Source organism: Orycteropus afer, unplaced genomic scaffold, assembly GCF_000298275.1.
Source record: "Orycteropus afer afer isolate SDZICR_OR568_19922 unplaced genomic scaffold, OryAfe1.0 scaffold00441, whole genome shotgun sequence".
NCBI classification, from domain to species: Eukaryota; Metazoa; Chordata; class Mammalia; order Tubulidentata; family Orycteropodidae; genus Orycteropus; species Orycteropus afer.
The window spans coordinates 1553001-1568495 of NW_006922028.1; the positions used below are offsets into that span (position 1 = coordinate 1553001).

At 36.0% G+C, this 15495-nt stretch overlaps 1 protein-coding gene across 1 annotated transcript in view; it reads left to right on the forward strand.

Annotated features, from left to right (window-relative positions):
• The window catches only part of CEP85L (centrosomal protein 85 like), a 217553-nt gene that overhangs the window by 80535 nt on the left and 121523 nt on the right, over positions 1-15495 (forward strand). Inside the window, exon 3 of the mRNA XM_007954193.2 lies at positions 7558-8345. Coding sequence (XP_007952384.1) covers positions 7558-8345 — 788 coding nt within the window. The remainder of the gene's footprint in view (positions 1-7557; positions 8346-15495) is intronic.

Below are 15495 nucleotides of genomic sequence, written 5' to 3' on the forward strand. Positions count from 1 at the left end.
CAGTGGTTAAGCACTCAGCTGCTGATCAGAAAGTCAGAGATTTGAATCCACCAGTGGCTCTGGGGAAGAAAAGGCCTGGTGATGTGCTACTGTAAAGATCACAGCCTGAAAACCCTATGGGACTGTTCTACGCTGTCATATAGGGTCACTTGAGAGTGACTCAGCGGCATACAGCAATTGCTAAAAGATAAGCCCACATTTAACTATAGGTAGACAAGTAGAGGTTTCTCACTATTCATAAGCTAGAAAGAACAAAAACAAGCAGTTCAGAAAAGCATATTTTGTGATATTGATATCTGAGGTACAGCTCTAATGTCCTTGGCAGTTATTTTTGTATGATTCTTGTAGTCTTTCCAACTCTGCAAGTACCAGAATGCCAAAATAGGGCTTAATATTTTAGCTGTGTCTTTTAAAATAATTTGTTAGGTTGAAAAAATTATTTTGACAGTTCTTGTCTTTTGACTGGATTTTCATTTACTGTGATGATCATTTATCATCACATTGTATGCTTTCTATGCAGCTTTTCTCAGTATTACATATTTCTTGTCTTCTTTTGATTGGCTTTTTTTTCCATTCTGTTTTCCTTCTATTCTAGTTTTAAGTTATATTCTCTACCTATTCTTTTAAAAAATAGCTTCATTGAAATTTATATATTATGCAGTTCACCCATTTAAAGTGTGTAATGTTTTTTAGTATATTCTTAGAGATATACAACCATTACCACTATCAGTTTTATAATATTTCTATTCTTCCTGGTGACACACTGATTAAGTGCTCAGTTGCTAACTGAAAGGTCAACAGTCAAACCTACTAGCTGCTCCATGGGAAAAAAGATGTGGCAGTCTGCTTCTGTAAATATTGCTGCCTTGGAAAACCTGTGGGGCAGTTCTGCTCTGTCCTATAGAGTTGGTTTAAGTTGGAATTGACTTGTTGGCAACAGATTTGGTTTTTTTGCTTTGGAACAGAATTGAGTGTTATGTGTATTATTAGGAATTTATCCATTTTATGTAGGTTATCTTGGTGTACAGTTTGCTTATAGTATTCTTTTATAATTCTTTTTATTTCTGTAGGGTTGATTGTATTAGTCCCATTTTCTTGTCTGATTTTAGTTACTTGCATGTTTACTTATTTGTTGGTCTAAAGGTTTGTTGATTTTATTGATCTTTTAAAGAAGCAACTTCTGGTTCCATTGATTCTCTTTTCTTTTTCATTTATCTCTACTGTGATCTTTGTTATTTTCTTTCTTCTGCAAATTTTGGTTTAGTTTGCTCTTCTTTCTCTAGGTCCTCAACGTGTGAAGTTTGATTATTGATTTGAGATCTTTTTAAATGTTGTTCTCACAGCTGTAAAATTTTCTCTGAGGGCTGCTGTTACTGCATCCAGTAACTGTTGGCATGTTGCGCTTTCATTTGCATTAGTGTCTTATTTCTCTTTTGATATCTTCCTTGACTCATTGACGTTTAATGGTGTGTTGTTTTCATTTCCTTGTTTGTATAATTTCCAGTTTTCCTTGTTTTTGATTTCTAGTTTAAATACATTGTGGTCAGAGATACTTTATATTATTTCAGTCTTTTATTGAGACTTGTTTTGTGATCTGACTTAGGGCCTATGTGGAGAATTAACCATGTGCACTGGAGAAGAATGTACAGTGTGCTGTTGTTGAGTGAATGTTGTATATATGTCTGTTAGGATGAGTTGTTTCCTGGGAATATTTGATATATGGTAATATACTTTCCTGATTACTTTTTTTTAACTGTAAAGAATTGATTTATAGTTACATTTCTGGAGGGTATGATCTTTTATGAAGTTGATATCTTTTTATTATAGTTGGGAGGATATAGTAGAGGGAGAGACTGTCCCTATGTATAACAGTATATAAAATCCATTTGTCCATATATTGTTAGAGAAAATAGTAATTGACTGCTGTAGCAGGTTACAGAAGTATGGTGTCCTTCTCTTATATTCTACCCTTAAGCTGAATCCATCTGAAAACATTAGCTCTTCTAAGTCCTCTGTGACTGCTGTAAAACCCTGTCCTCTGGTGTTTCAAAGGCCTATCCTCCTTTGGTTTCAGATTTCACTTTTGTAACTTGGATGTGAGCTAGATGCCATTGTGATAAAGTTGCATATGGGATTTGTGGCTACCATTAGCTAACTTAAAAAAGCACATTAGGAATTGCATGTATCTACATCTAATTAACTGTTTAGTTAGATAAAATAACATTTTAGAAGTGGTAAAATTGTTAAAATTAACATTTCCAAAGTCATCTCTGATCAAGATATATGGAGTTTTTTTTTTTTTTTAAATAATCAGATACTGTCAAAAATTTAATTCCTTGTTCAGTAATTCATTATGTCTGTTCATGTGTGTGTATAGACTAAGTTTTGATCCTTAGTTTTGATAGTAATGAATTTTGACTGTCACAATAAATGAACTCTACACTAGAACTCAGGTGCTAGTGATGGTTGTATTTTGGGATATTTAAGCTTGAAGGCTTCAGAACTGAGATCAGACCCAGATGGAATGACGTTGTAGTGAATGGAACAACAAAGTCACATATGTAAAAGTAACATTACCCAAACTCTCTGTATTCTTGCTGAATCAGAGTCTCCTGGAGTAGGACTCCAAAGTGCAGATTAACTTTTTTTTTTTGCATGCTAAAGTTTGAGAACTTCAAACAAGTGACTTCTAGGAGTAAATTCTATGTGCAGTGTAATATTCTACAAACAATATATGCCAATTGCTTTCTGGTGTAGTAAACACTAGTCTGATATGAAATTGCTTTTTATCACCAGTTGTTATCTTTCTATACAATGGGGAACTATTAGGCTAGCAAAGGTAGGCATGAAAGTAGCACATCATCAGATGTAAGTAGCAGCCAAGACTGATAATAAGGTCTCAGGGGTTTCAGCTGTGACATCGAAAGTGCACCAAAAAAAAACCCCACAAAAAACAAAACCCAAACTCACAGCCATTGAACCGGTCCTGACTCATAGTGACCCCTCCTTCTTGGGTTTCTGAGGCAGTATCTCTGTGGAAGTAGATTGCCCAACCTTCCTTCGAGGAGTGGCTGGTGGGTGCGAACCCTCAGCCTTCTGGTTAGCAGTCAAATGCTGTAGGCACTATGCTACCATAGCTCCTGGAAATTGAGACAGTCACATGATATATTATTCATACCTTAGTAATAGTAAGGAGTTCTGGTGGCACAGTGGGTAAGATATTTGCTGTTAACCAGAAGGTTGGTGGTTCAAACCCACTAGCCATGGGAAGAGGATGAGAGACAGTTGGCTTCTGTAAAGATTTACAGCCTTGGAAACTTTACGGGGGTCACTGTAAATTGGAATTGACTCAATGGCAGTGTTTTTTTTTTTTTTTGGTTAATAACAGTGCTTTTTATTTGAGGTATTTCAAACTCTTGAGGTCATAAAACAACAAAAAAACTTTTTCAGAAGTTTGGCCAAAATGTAAAATTTTGTTTTTTGATAAGAAAAAAGTTGCATACAGTACAGTGTATAAGTGTCTCTCCTTTCCCTTTCTTTTCACTATGCAGGGGTTGCCTTTGTTTATTAACAATAATAGTTTGGGATGTATTCTTCTAGATTCTTCCTGTGCTCGTCAGTGTGTTTGCCTCTGCAGACACATACGCACATGGATACATATACTCACATACTTGTAATTATGTTTAAAATATATACAGACTGCCCCTCTTTTTCTAAAGGTTATAACAGCATCTTTACATTATTGTAGAATATCAGCAGCTTTTAATTATTTTGTGAATATGATATATATATATGTATATATTAAATGAAAACTTTTTTTTTGTCCTTACACTATTAGTGAGTTTAGCATCTTCTTTTAAAAAAAATGTAGCCTTTATTTCCTTTCTTGTTCAGTAATTTGTTTATTGAGGTTCTTTGCTTGTTTTAAAATTAGGTGATTTCTCTTTTTATTGACTTGTCAGAGCTCTTTGTATGTATGGATAGTTAACTTTTACTGTTTGCTTTTATAATGGTATAGTAATAATTAACAGTTTGATTTGTGCCAGATAGCCTTCTGAGTCTTCATGTATATTCATTTAATCATCACTGTTGCATCTCTGCTTCATGGATGAGGTAACTCGATGCAAGGAGATTGTATAACTTGTTTGGGCACATATGTTGTTGTTGTTGTTATGTGCCATCGAGTCGGCCCCGACTCATAGCGACCCCTCCTTGGGTTTCCGAGGCAGTATCACTACGGAAGTAGGATTGCCCAACCTTCCTTCCGAGGAGTGGCTGGTGGGTTTGAACCGCCAGCCTTCTGGTTAGCAGTCAAGTGCTTTAGCCACTATACTACCATATAGCTAGCTACAAAGTGGTAGAGCCAGGAGTTGAATCAGGAAAGGCTGATTTCAAAACTATTAGTCTTAATCTCTACACTATATTTTTTTCCTTCAACTTTTAAATGTGAAAACACAAATTTCAAATTGGTAGGAAGTTGTTTTTTTGTTTTTAAAATTAGCATGTTGTTTTTGTTAGGTGCCTTGAGTTGGTTCTGACTCCTAGTGACCCCTATTTACAGGAGAATGAAATGCAGCTGGTGGTACTGTGCCATCCTCAGAATCGTTGCCATGCTTGAGCCCATCATCACAGCCACTGTGTCAGTCTGTCTTGTTGAGGTCTTCCCCTTTTTCTCTGACCTTCTTCCACTTTACCTAGCTTGTATCCTTCTCCAGGGACTGGTCCTTCTGACAACGTGACCAAAGTATGTCTAGCTATTCTCGCTTCTAAGGAGCATACCACTGTACTTCCAAGACAGATTTGTTCTGGTAGTCCATTGTAGGTTCAGTATTCTTTGCCAATAATAATTCAAATGCATCCATTCTTCTGTAATCTTTCTTATTCATTGTTTAGCTCTCACATGCTTATGAGGCTTCTGAAAAAATAACATGGCTTGTGTCAGGCTTACCTTAGTCTTCAAAGTGACATCTTTGCTCTTTAACACTTTGAAGAGGTCTCTTGCAGCAGATATTCTAAAAGGCTAGGGTTTAATACAAATATTCCCGTAGGTATTCTCCATAGACTTTTGGAGATATTATCGTATTTCTATTTAGAACTGACCCTTAACAGTGTATTCCTTCTCTGTTACCTTGTTCTACTGATTATCAGATAGTCTCTTAATCTGTCTTCCTACTGCTAATCATTCTGCTTTAATCCATCCTCAACACTGCTACCAGAATAATCATTTTGAGTATTGATCATGCCACTCATTCCTTTGGGTGAATGCTTTCAGTGATAGTACATTTCTTGCTGAATGAAGGCAAAGCTCTTTCTTTAATAGGGCAGTTGAAGATCTGTACAACTCTGCTTAATCTTACCTTTCAAGAATCACCTTGGACAGCTTTTCTTGATAGTTACTTCATGTTGCAGATAAATGGAATAATTTGTTTTCTTTTGGAGCCATATTCTCCTGGCTTCATGCGTAGATCACTCAAGTTCCTTAGGCAGGAGAGGAAGCTGACTGGCTGATTATGCTGATGAGAAATATAAGGCTATTTGAGGAGGGCTAGAGAAGCAGACTTTAGGTTAAACTTCCAGGTAACATGCCTTAAATCACATCAGAGGACTGTCACTGTCCACCAAGCAGTAGAGGAAACCACCAGTGCTACACTACTGCTGCCACTTTGGGGCCAGGAATGTGAGTTCCCAGCCTTCAAGGGGTTGCTGCTGCTGCTGCTGTTGTGGGAAGCAGATACCCCTGCTGTTGTCTAACCAGCCAATAAAAGATACTCTGCATACAGCTCATTTTCTCATGTAATTCACTTCCAAACTGAAATCTTGTACAAATGCTTCTACATCATAATTGCAGAGTATGTTGGGAACTTGAGATCTGAAATTTATTTTGGGAGGCTGAATTCATAATGTGGGAATTTTCCTGAATACAAAAAGGTTATACAGAAGCTGTAGGTAGTCATGAATATGATGAATATCCACTATAATACTTTTGCCCATATTCCTTCATTTGTAATGTTTTTCCCTTTTTATCTCTAGATAAGTAAATTCTAAGAAACCACCAACTGAAATTCTATTTAAAAAAATTGATCTGCTTGACTATTTTCTGAATTTTCTTATGGTTTTATGAAGATTTCTTTTAAAAAAAACAGTGTTAAAAGCACACAAGTAATATTTAAATATATTCTTGCATGAGAGTTAAACAATATGGAAGCGATATAGAATAAAATGTGAAAATTAATCTTTCATCATTCACCATCTAGCTCCTCTCTCCCCCAACTTCAAATTGCTGTGGCCTTTATAGATATTCCCTGATAATAAAATTATAATCTTTGATTTTAATGTGGTGCACTTGATGATAATTTGCTACTTGTTGGTAAGTTCATTGAATATGTTGTTGTTGTTGTTGTTGTTATTTGCCGTCAAGTCGGCCCCGACTCATAGCGACCCCTCCTTGGGTTTCCCAGGCAGTATCACTACGGAAGTAGGATTTCCCAACCTCCCTTCCAAGGAGTGGCTGGTGGGTTTGAACCGCCAGCCTTCTGGTTAGCAGTCAAGAGACCCTTATTTATCCTTTGAGCTTCCATAAAAAAACACCAAACTCATTGCTGTCGAGTCATTTCCTACTCATAGTGACCCCTCCTTGGGCTTCTGAGGTGGTATCTCTATGGAAGTAGATTGCCCAACCTTCCTTCTGAGCAGTGGCTGGTGAATTTGAACCACCAGCCTTCTGGTTAGCAGTCAAATGCCTTGGGCCCTATGCTACCAGAGTGTCCATAGAACTTACTAAAACTGCTGTTGTCTGTAGAATAATAAGATTACCTGACCTAAGATAATAATAGATGCTTTACAGTAATTTTGGAAGTAAAATTAATAACTTGATGATTTAATGAATGTGCAGAGAAATAAACCTAAGAATTAAAATAGACTCCAAGAGTTATAGCTTCATATTGATGTTTTATTAGGTGGTGTCATTAACTGAGGCTGGGAATGTAGGATCCAGTCTGTTTTCATAAATATGTTACTAGAACCCTTCCCCATAATCCTCCATTACTGCAGGAACTCTTTTATTTGTATTTCTGATTTGAATTAGTATTTGGTGAGGTGCTAAAATACTCAGAATTGGCATACTGATTTCAACAGTTCAGGTAAGACATTGAAAAATAGCCATTTTCTGATGGATATGTATTTGAGCCATCAAGGCTGGATTATAAGTAAGACTTTTTGAGCAGGAAGTGCATTTTTTCTCTTAAAGTCATGATAAATATAAACCACTTTTTCTAGGCATTTTTTTTTTAAAGTCTGTAAATAGATAATAGTGGGCATGTGCTTTTTTGGGTATCCGTATTTGGAAAATAATGTTTGAAAATGTTTGAGTTGTTTCAGATAAATTTAAAGCACTAATGATAATAATTAAAAAAAATCACCCATTTTGAGAAAGTACCTCTGAAAAACTTGTGCTGGAATACTATGTTAAGATTTTTATTTTGGCATTTGACCCCATAATCATTCATTCTTTTCTTCCCCATTAACTGTAACTAATTTGACAATCTTTTCTCTTTCCAGATCATTCAACCTCAAGTGGCACGTTATCATTTAAGCCTAGTCGATCATTGGTGACCCTTCCTACTGCCCATGTGATGCCGTCTAACTCCCGCTGTTCAGCTTCCCGACATAGGGAATCATTGACATCAGATGGCTCAAAATGGAGCACAAGCCTCATGCAAACAATGGGAAATCGCAGTGGGGAGGAGCAGGACTCTTCACTAGACATGAAGGACTTCCGTCCCCTCCGGAAATGGTCATCTTTATCCAAACTCACTGCCCCTGATAACTGCAGCCAGAGTGGCATCGTACACACAGAAGAGTCCCAGGATGGTCTGGAAAAGACAGGGAGGAGCAAGGCTTTAACGTCACAACTCAGGACAATTGGGCCTAGCTGCTTACATGATAGTATGGAGATGCTTAAACTAGATGAGAAGGAAATAAATAAAAAACGGTCATCAACTCTGGACTGTAAATATAAATTTGAAAGCTGTAGCAAAGAGGACTTTAGAGCCTTTCCCTCCTCTCTTAGGAGACAGGCCTTAGACATGACATATAGTGCCTTACCTGAAAGCAAGCCCATTATGACAAGCTCAGAGGCTTTTGAACCTCCAAAATATTTAGTACTTGGTCAACAGGCAGTAGGTGGGGTTCCCATCCAGCCTTCTGTGAGGACTCAAATGTGGCTTACAGAGCAGTTGCGGACAAATCCTTTGGAATGTCGAGCTACAGAGGACTCTTACAATTTAGTTCCTTGGCAACAACAGTCAATTGAAGAGTTTCGACAAGGAAGTGACACACCAATGCAGGTAAGGCTCAAGATCTAGTGTTTGCTTCCCTCTAGTGGATATTCTGAGTACAACAAATTGCAGTAACATCACACTTGGCAGTAAGTGTATCATCACACACACACACACACACAAAACCTCACTGCTGTCAGTGGGACCTGACTCGTAGCGACCCCTCCTTACTGAAGTAGATTCCCCCATCTTCTTTTCGAAGAGTGGCTGGTGGGTTTGAACCACCAGCCTTCTGGTTAGCAGTCAGATGCCTTAGGCACTATGCTACCAGAGCTCCGAGCCTATCACAATGTGTTTTGTTTTTGCTTTCCCTTTCTTCTCCAACTTAATAAACATAGATGTTATAGACTTGAAAAATACTGAGTTAATAAAAAACTTACAAAACGTGAGATTAATTAAACATGAAAAACTTTTAATCTTGTACCTAACTTGGTCTTAATTTCTTTTCTCATTTATTAAAAGGGTATAAAGGTAATCAAAACCATTCATTCTAAAGAAACTGAAAACAGAAACAAAGACACTGTCATGGTGTAATAGAAAGAATATTATGTTGAGAGTGTAAGGTCTTAAGTGTTATTTCTGGTCCTATCAGATCTAAAATCTGTTTTTTAATTTCTCTGGCTCAGTTTCTTCATCCATAAAATGAGAAGGTAGAACTAAAGTCATTTGTAAAGCTTTGGTAATGGTTGCTGTTTCTGAATGAAACAGATGTCCTTATTTAAAATTTAATTAGGTCAAGATTTTTTTGGTTAATCATTTAAAAATGAAAAACAAATATAAAGAAAAGTATATTGCTTCCAGTGGGCCTAGGCACTAACACATGAAGGTGTAAATTTCTTGATCTAGAAATGTTAGTTTTTTCAAGCTAACTTTATTTTAACTAGGAAACTAAGTATCTATAGAAACTTGAATAAATCCTGCCACTATTACTAACAGGATTTCTGAAACATTCTGTCAAAACTTACAAAATTTCACTAGAGTAAAAATGTGAAAGTCAATATTCATAATGTCAAAAAATAATAATAAACGTTTAAAGAGATACATAGTCTATGAAAGGACAAGGAGATCCCCTGGGTAGGAAGCTCTTGAATCTGAGTGCAACCCCTGCACGCACATACAACCTAAAGTGCTACATTCATAGGAGAACCCTTACATCCCTCAGACCTTCTCTGTTCTTACTTTGGGCGCAGTTCTTGAAATCTTTATTATGTCTATTTAAACCACGTGGAAACAGAATCATCATTATGATGTCTCTCTACAGATCAGAAATGGGCGATTTAATCATACTTATTTGTGAGCTATCCATTTAAGCGACTGAAAGATAGAAAACAATTTTCCAAATGCTATCCCATTTTAAAGAGCTCTGGTAGCATAGTGCCTAAGGCACTTAACTGCTGACCAGAAGGCTGGCATTCAAACCCACCAGCCACTCCTCGGAAGGAAGGTTGGGCAATCTACTTCTGTAGTGATACTGCCTGGGAAACCCAAGGAGGGGTCGCTATGAGTTGGGTCTGACTCAGGGCACATAACAACACAACAACATCCCACTTTAATTCTCAAATGCTTGTGATTATAGAAGAACAGAGATCAGGCAGTTTTTTTCTTCAGTTGGTGTCTTTAAACAGACTTAAAGCTGCCATTGTGTCTCAGTATTCTACTGTAACCTGAAGTAGGTATGAGAGAGAGAAAGGTAACCCACAAAACTGGGCACATTTAAAGAAGTAAGTGCTAATTTGAGTACTCCTCTTCATTCTGCTTGGTATGATGAAGGTTTTCCCCAACCTTAAAGCAATACCAGGGAGTAGGGGAGGGAGCTTGGGGGTATGTTCTGGAGCAAAAGTTTTTTTTAAAACTTCTTCCCAGTGTGTAGTAGAGGAAGAAGGCTCCTAAGGGATGAAATGTACATGAAAAGCTCTCCTTAATTAGCCTTATTTGGATTGGTCTCTTTATAGAGCTGTTAGTTTTGGAATAGAAGATGAAACCAGTTAAAACCAGTTAGTTGCAATCTTTAAATGACCGCTTCCTTTCTAATTCCCCTCTTGGACTACTACAGAAAAAATTATTGAGTATCTTTTCCTTGGAGCTTCCAAGTTACTATCTTTACTTTAAGATGTTTCATCAAAGCTGTTCCTTAAAAGTCTCTTTAAAACATTCACTTCCTTTTAGTCTAATTTTTATAAAAGGAAGAGTCTTAGTAAGTACAAGCCCATCTGATGAGTTCTGATAATGTGTGTTATTTTCAAATACAGCTGCTAAACTCTCACCATGAAAAGCAGCTTTTTTACAACCAAGAAAGGAATTCTGCTGCAAGTCTGGATCTAATAACACTGTAGATCCTCACAAAACTCTGTAGCTCTTACATGTTTTATCCATTTGATTCTCATAGTTCCCTTCCTCTTTTCTCCCTCAAGAGGTTATTATTGTAACAGGGAAGTTTTGCTTCTTTTAAGAGTCAGTCCAAGATTATTGACCCAGCCCCACAGTCTTAAGTGAATGACATCCCTTGATTTCCATGTTCCCTGCTAAATTAGCTAGTGTTAAGGTAGTATACTTTGAAGTGTTTCCTTTGTGCATGAAGCCATCGATTCTTCACTTAGTCAAGTTTATAGGCTTCCATGTGCAGCCTCCACCACTGAGCTGCTTCTCCCTCCTACCTCTGACATACTATCTGACTGTATAATAAGGACTGTGACGGAAGAGAAGAACAAAACACAGCAAAATATTCCTCTGCATGTCTTCCATGCATTCCTTTATTTAATGTGTAGGGGTTGTGCATTTCTACACACAACAGTACCTATTGGATTCCTATTAGTCTACAATGGAGCTCCCAGATAGGAGTGGAAAAGTGGTCACTCTGTTGACATAGTTGTTTATCCTCTTTTCTCATACTTTTCTCCTTAGGATGTTTCTAAGATCGAATTACAGTCATTAAAAAGAGGAAGATATAACTTTGTGCCTTTAAATCATGGAGGGGCTTGACACCTAATAATTTTAGCATATTTTACTAGAAATTTTTTCTTATGTAAATAAAAAAATTAAATCAAAAGTTTGATACAATGACTTAAATGACTGGATTTTTATCTAACATGAAATAAGAATGAAAAAGTTTTACCTCTAACTTGGGAGTATTTTAGATATCCTGTTACATCCTCTGAAAAGCAGCAGTTTGCTTTACTTGTTTTTGTACTTTGTCTTTAATTTTTTTATTGTTTGAGATAATCTTCCAGCTGTACCTTGAAATACAGGGCACTATGACACTCTCAATAGATAGTATATGACATCATGACACATTCAATAGGAGCTGAAAAGCATGTAATTGATTTTTGTCTATGCATTTGAATAAAAGAGTAAGAAAGTGTTTCACTTTTTTTCATCTTTATAGCTTTCTGTCAACTTTCCTGCTTAGTATTTGCATGCAATTTCTGGATGTTTCCAAGTGTGCGTTTATGTAGTAGAATAGATCTTTGTGGAATACTTATTATTCTCTCACGTTGCCAGAAAACTCAAAATATTCAAGGATAAGTCATAGCTTCGTGCTGTTATGTGCCGTTGAGTCGGACCCAACTCGTAGTGACACCCCTCCTTGGGTTTCTGAGGCGGTATCATTATGGAATTAGATTGCCCAACCTTCCTTCCGAGGATTGGGTGGTGGGTTTGAATCGCTAGCCTTCTGGTTAGCACTCAAGTGCCTTAGGCACTGTGCTACCAGAGCTCCCAAGTCATTGCTGTTGTTGTTGTTTGTTTATGTGCCATTGAGTCAAACCCGACTCATAGCGACCTCTCCTTGGGTTTCCGAGGCAGTATCACTATGGAAGTAGGATTGCCCAATCTTCCTTCCAGGAGTGACTGGTGGGTTTGAACCGCCAGCCGTCAAGTCATTGCTAGTCAGTAACAAATTAAATATTTTGTGTAGTTCTGCCCTCTTGTGGCTGTACTAAGTAATCTTGATTTTATTTTATTTGGCAAAAGTCTCCTGAAAAACCCTATAAAATAAAAATTACTTATATTTTAGATTGGTATATAGTCATATTGACAATATGAATGTATTACAGAACCATTTCATTGTGTTCAAGAACATTAATTTTCATATGGGCAACAGATTATTTGCATTAAACAAATATTTTTAAGTAAAATATGAAAGACAACATTAAACATTTAAAAATTCTTAATGCTCTGTAAATTAAGATTAGAATTTATTCTGAAGTAGAAATTATTTGAGCATTTGGTAGTTAACGTTATTTAAATACACTTGATGATATCTTATTCTTTATACATCATGATAAACAGAATTAATACATTGCATTTAAAGAATGGGTTTTTGTTCTGTATTGTAATATGAATAATAGTATTCTGTATTCTTTAAAATATAAGGTTATAATTTCTATCAAAGGCAGAATGAAATATAAAAACAAAAGTTTATTTTAGTATACTGAGGAAAACTCATAACTTCGCAGTTAATAGTTTGACGTTGATGTAGTAAAAAGAAATCCAATTTATTTCAAATGTCCCACTTATTTTTAAGATTAGTACAGCTATTACAGAATTTAGTTACTATTTGTATGGATAATTGTTGAGACTTGTGAGGTGAATTACTGAACTATATTGTTTACAAACTTTCCAATTTTTATTAGGGGATCTTCAACCAGCAGGTGAGGCTTTGCTAAAAAAGATCCACACAACAAAAACTTTTCCCTCTGTTTCTCCTGTCAGTGAGCCCAAACCACTGCATTTCCCATCTTTAATATGTTCTTGACTTCAGGGAATTCAGAAAACCACATGGCACAGTATACATTCTCTACTCTTTTAATAATTTCTGTATTAGTAACAATTATTGAACTGAAGTTAAAGATTGTTGGATTATGTAGTACAGGGGTAAAACAGTTTTAGTCTTAATTTTAAACTGAGTGAACTGCTTAAATTTGGTGAATATATATTTCCCAAGACAATTTTATTAAATGCCTATCATATGAGTTGTTGGAATATACTTTAAAATGGTGAGAGGGGAAATTGAAAAAGTACCTGGCAAGAAAATAATTGTAGATTAGCATTGCTGGATCTATAAATTAGCTTAATAGAGTGGTCTACAAAATAGTAGGTGTTTACCATCTGGTTGATATATTAGGAAAAAAAGCTATGTCTTATTATAAACAATAACCAAAACCAAACCCTTGCTGTTGAATTGATTCCAATTCATAGTGACCCTATAAAACAGAGTAGAACTGCCCCATAGGGTTTTCAAGGCTATAAATCTTTATGGAGCAGACTGCCACAACTTTCTCCTACGGAATGGCTGGTAGGTTCGAACTGCTCACCTTTCAGTTAGCAGCTGAGTGCTTAACCACTGTGCTGACAGGGCTCCATATTATAACAGTAGCTGGGACAAAAAGATAATTTCAAAATGTAATCAAAGAATTAATATCTGGAGGGATAATTCCAACTTTTTTGTGGGGGATGCTTGAAGTATTAGATTTTTCTGTCATTGGAAATCTTCTGTTCTCTTTCTATAGCAGGTGTCAGGTTGGAATAGAAGACAAAATCTATAAAATCACTCTGAATTCTAAGATTTCATGATTTCTAAGATACAGTATGGCAGGTTATATATTATAGCTCAGATAATCAACTACAGTGTCTTTAATTAAGCTTAAACTCTATTCTCTTAACATATCAGTAATTATGGCTGATCACACTGTCAGATATTAAATCAACTACCAATTTTAATTTGTTGATCATAATGTCCTAGACAAAACAGGTTTATGGTTTGCCTACATGTATTAGAATTCTGTAATTCTTTGAAAAACAAATTTAAGAGGAATTTTATTTATGTAAGAATATGGTATTTTTCTTTCTAGATTCTTATAAATTTTAAAAAAAAGTAATGGTGGTATAGATAAAAAATAGTTTGTTTTAGAATGGAATCTTGTTTTAGAACGTGCCTTGGTGAAGATATAAACAATACTAACTATCAGAGAAGTTTTTATAGTACAATGCTATTTATATGTAACCCAAACAGGGAAGCCAATGGTTTAATATCTGAAGCAGACTTGGTAGCAGTGCAGTTTTAAAACTAAATACCTACTCTATCCTGAGAAAATATTTGGGATAGAAACTTATAAGTTATGGCAAGGAAATGAGCAGTTACATGATACACACTTATATTATAGTCATTTTAAAGTTAGTTTTTGAAAGTAAAACACTGATCATGTTTTGGGGTCCAGGAGGTGAAGAAATTTGCTGATAATTTGTTTTGGTCTGAATCTTGAATTTTCACAAAGAAATTCTTCTATGCAGGGAGTGGTCTGTCAAACAGTATTGTTTTCCCCTCTTCATGGGATGACGGATTTCATGCTGATGTGGTAAATTGTAGAGCGGGAGGTTGCAGCAGAGCTTCAGAGAAGCATCACAATGATGCAGATCAGCAAGAGGCATATTAAGATGAGACAGAAATTGATGAATAGGTTCTGGAGCTTTTGACGTGCTTGTTGAGGCACTTCAATGGTTGAAGCTCTTCTTATAGCAGAGCGAGTGAGATATTGGACTTTCTCCATGACACTGGAAGGCAGAAGTCTGAAGTTCAAACGGTCAAGAGAAAGAACAAAAAGCTGGCAGTCAAATGTGAGATCACTTCTTCTTTTTGGTAGCCTGGAATATAAAAATAGTAAACCAATGAAGATCCTTTGTGTAACCTATAATCTCAACAGGTAGAACACAATTTTTTGTTAATTCATCTTCCTCAAAATGATACGTATTCATAACATCAAATGCGTCTGTATTCTGCGTATATATGTGTGGGTCTGACTATCTCTTTCACGGTTTTTTTTTTTTTTTTGAGGGGATTGTGTACCATGACAGTGCCATTTCTCTGGTAATGGAGTGTAGTAACTTTAGTCATTACCCTGTCTCTTCCAGTTGACTAAAAGTACTGGTTTAGAGTGCAGCTTGTTTTGGTCTGTTCCCTTAGTTTCATTAAGACTGTTTATTTGAGAAGGTAATTAATGTGAACATTAAGCATATGAGAAGCTCTAGAGCAAATTGCATGAAAGGAAATACATATAAGTTATTCTCCAGGATGTTGATTTTGATCCAAAATCAAAGTTAAAATCAGAAGTGTTTACTAGAAATACAGATTTAAGTTATTTGTGTTTCCTGTTTATGATTTAAT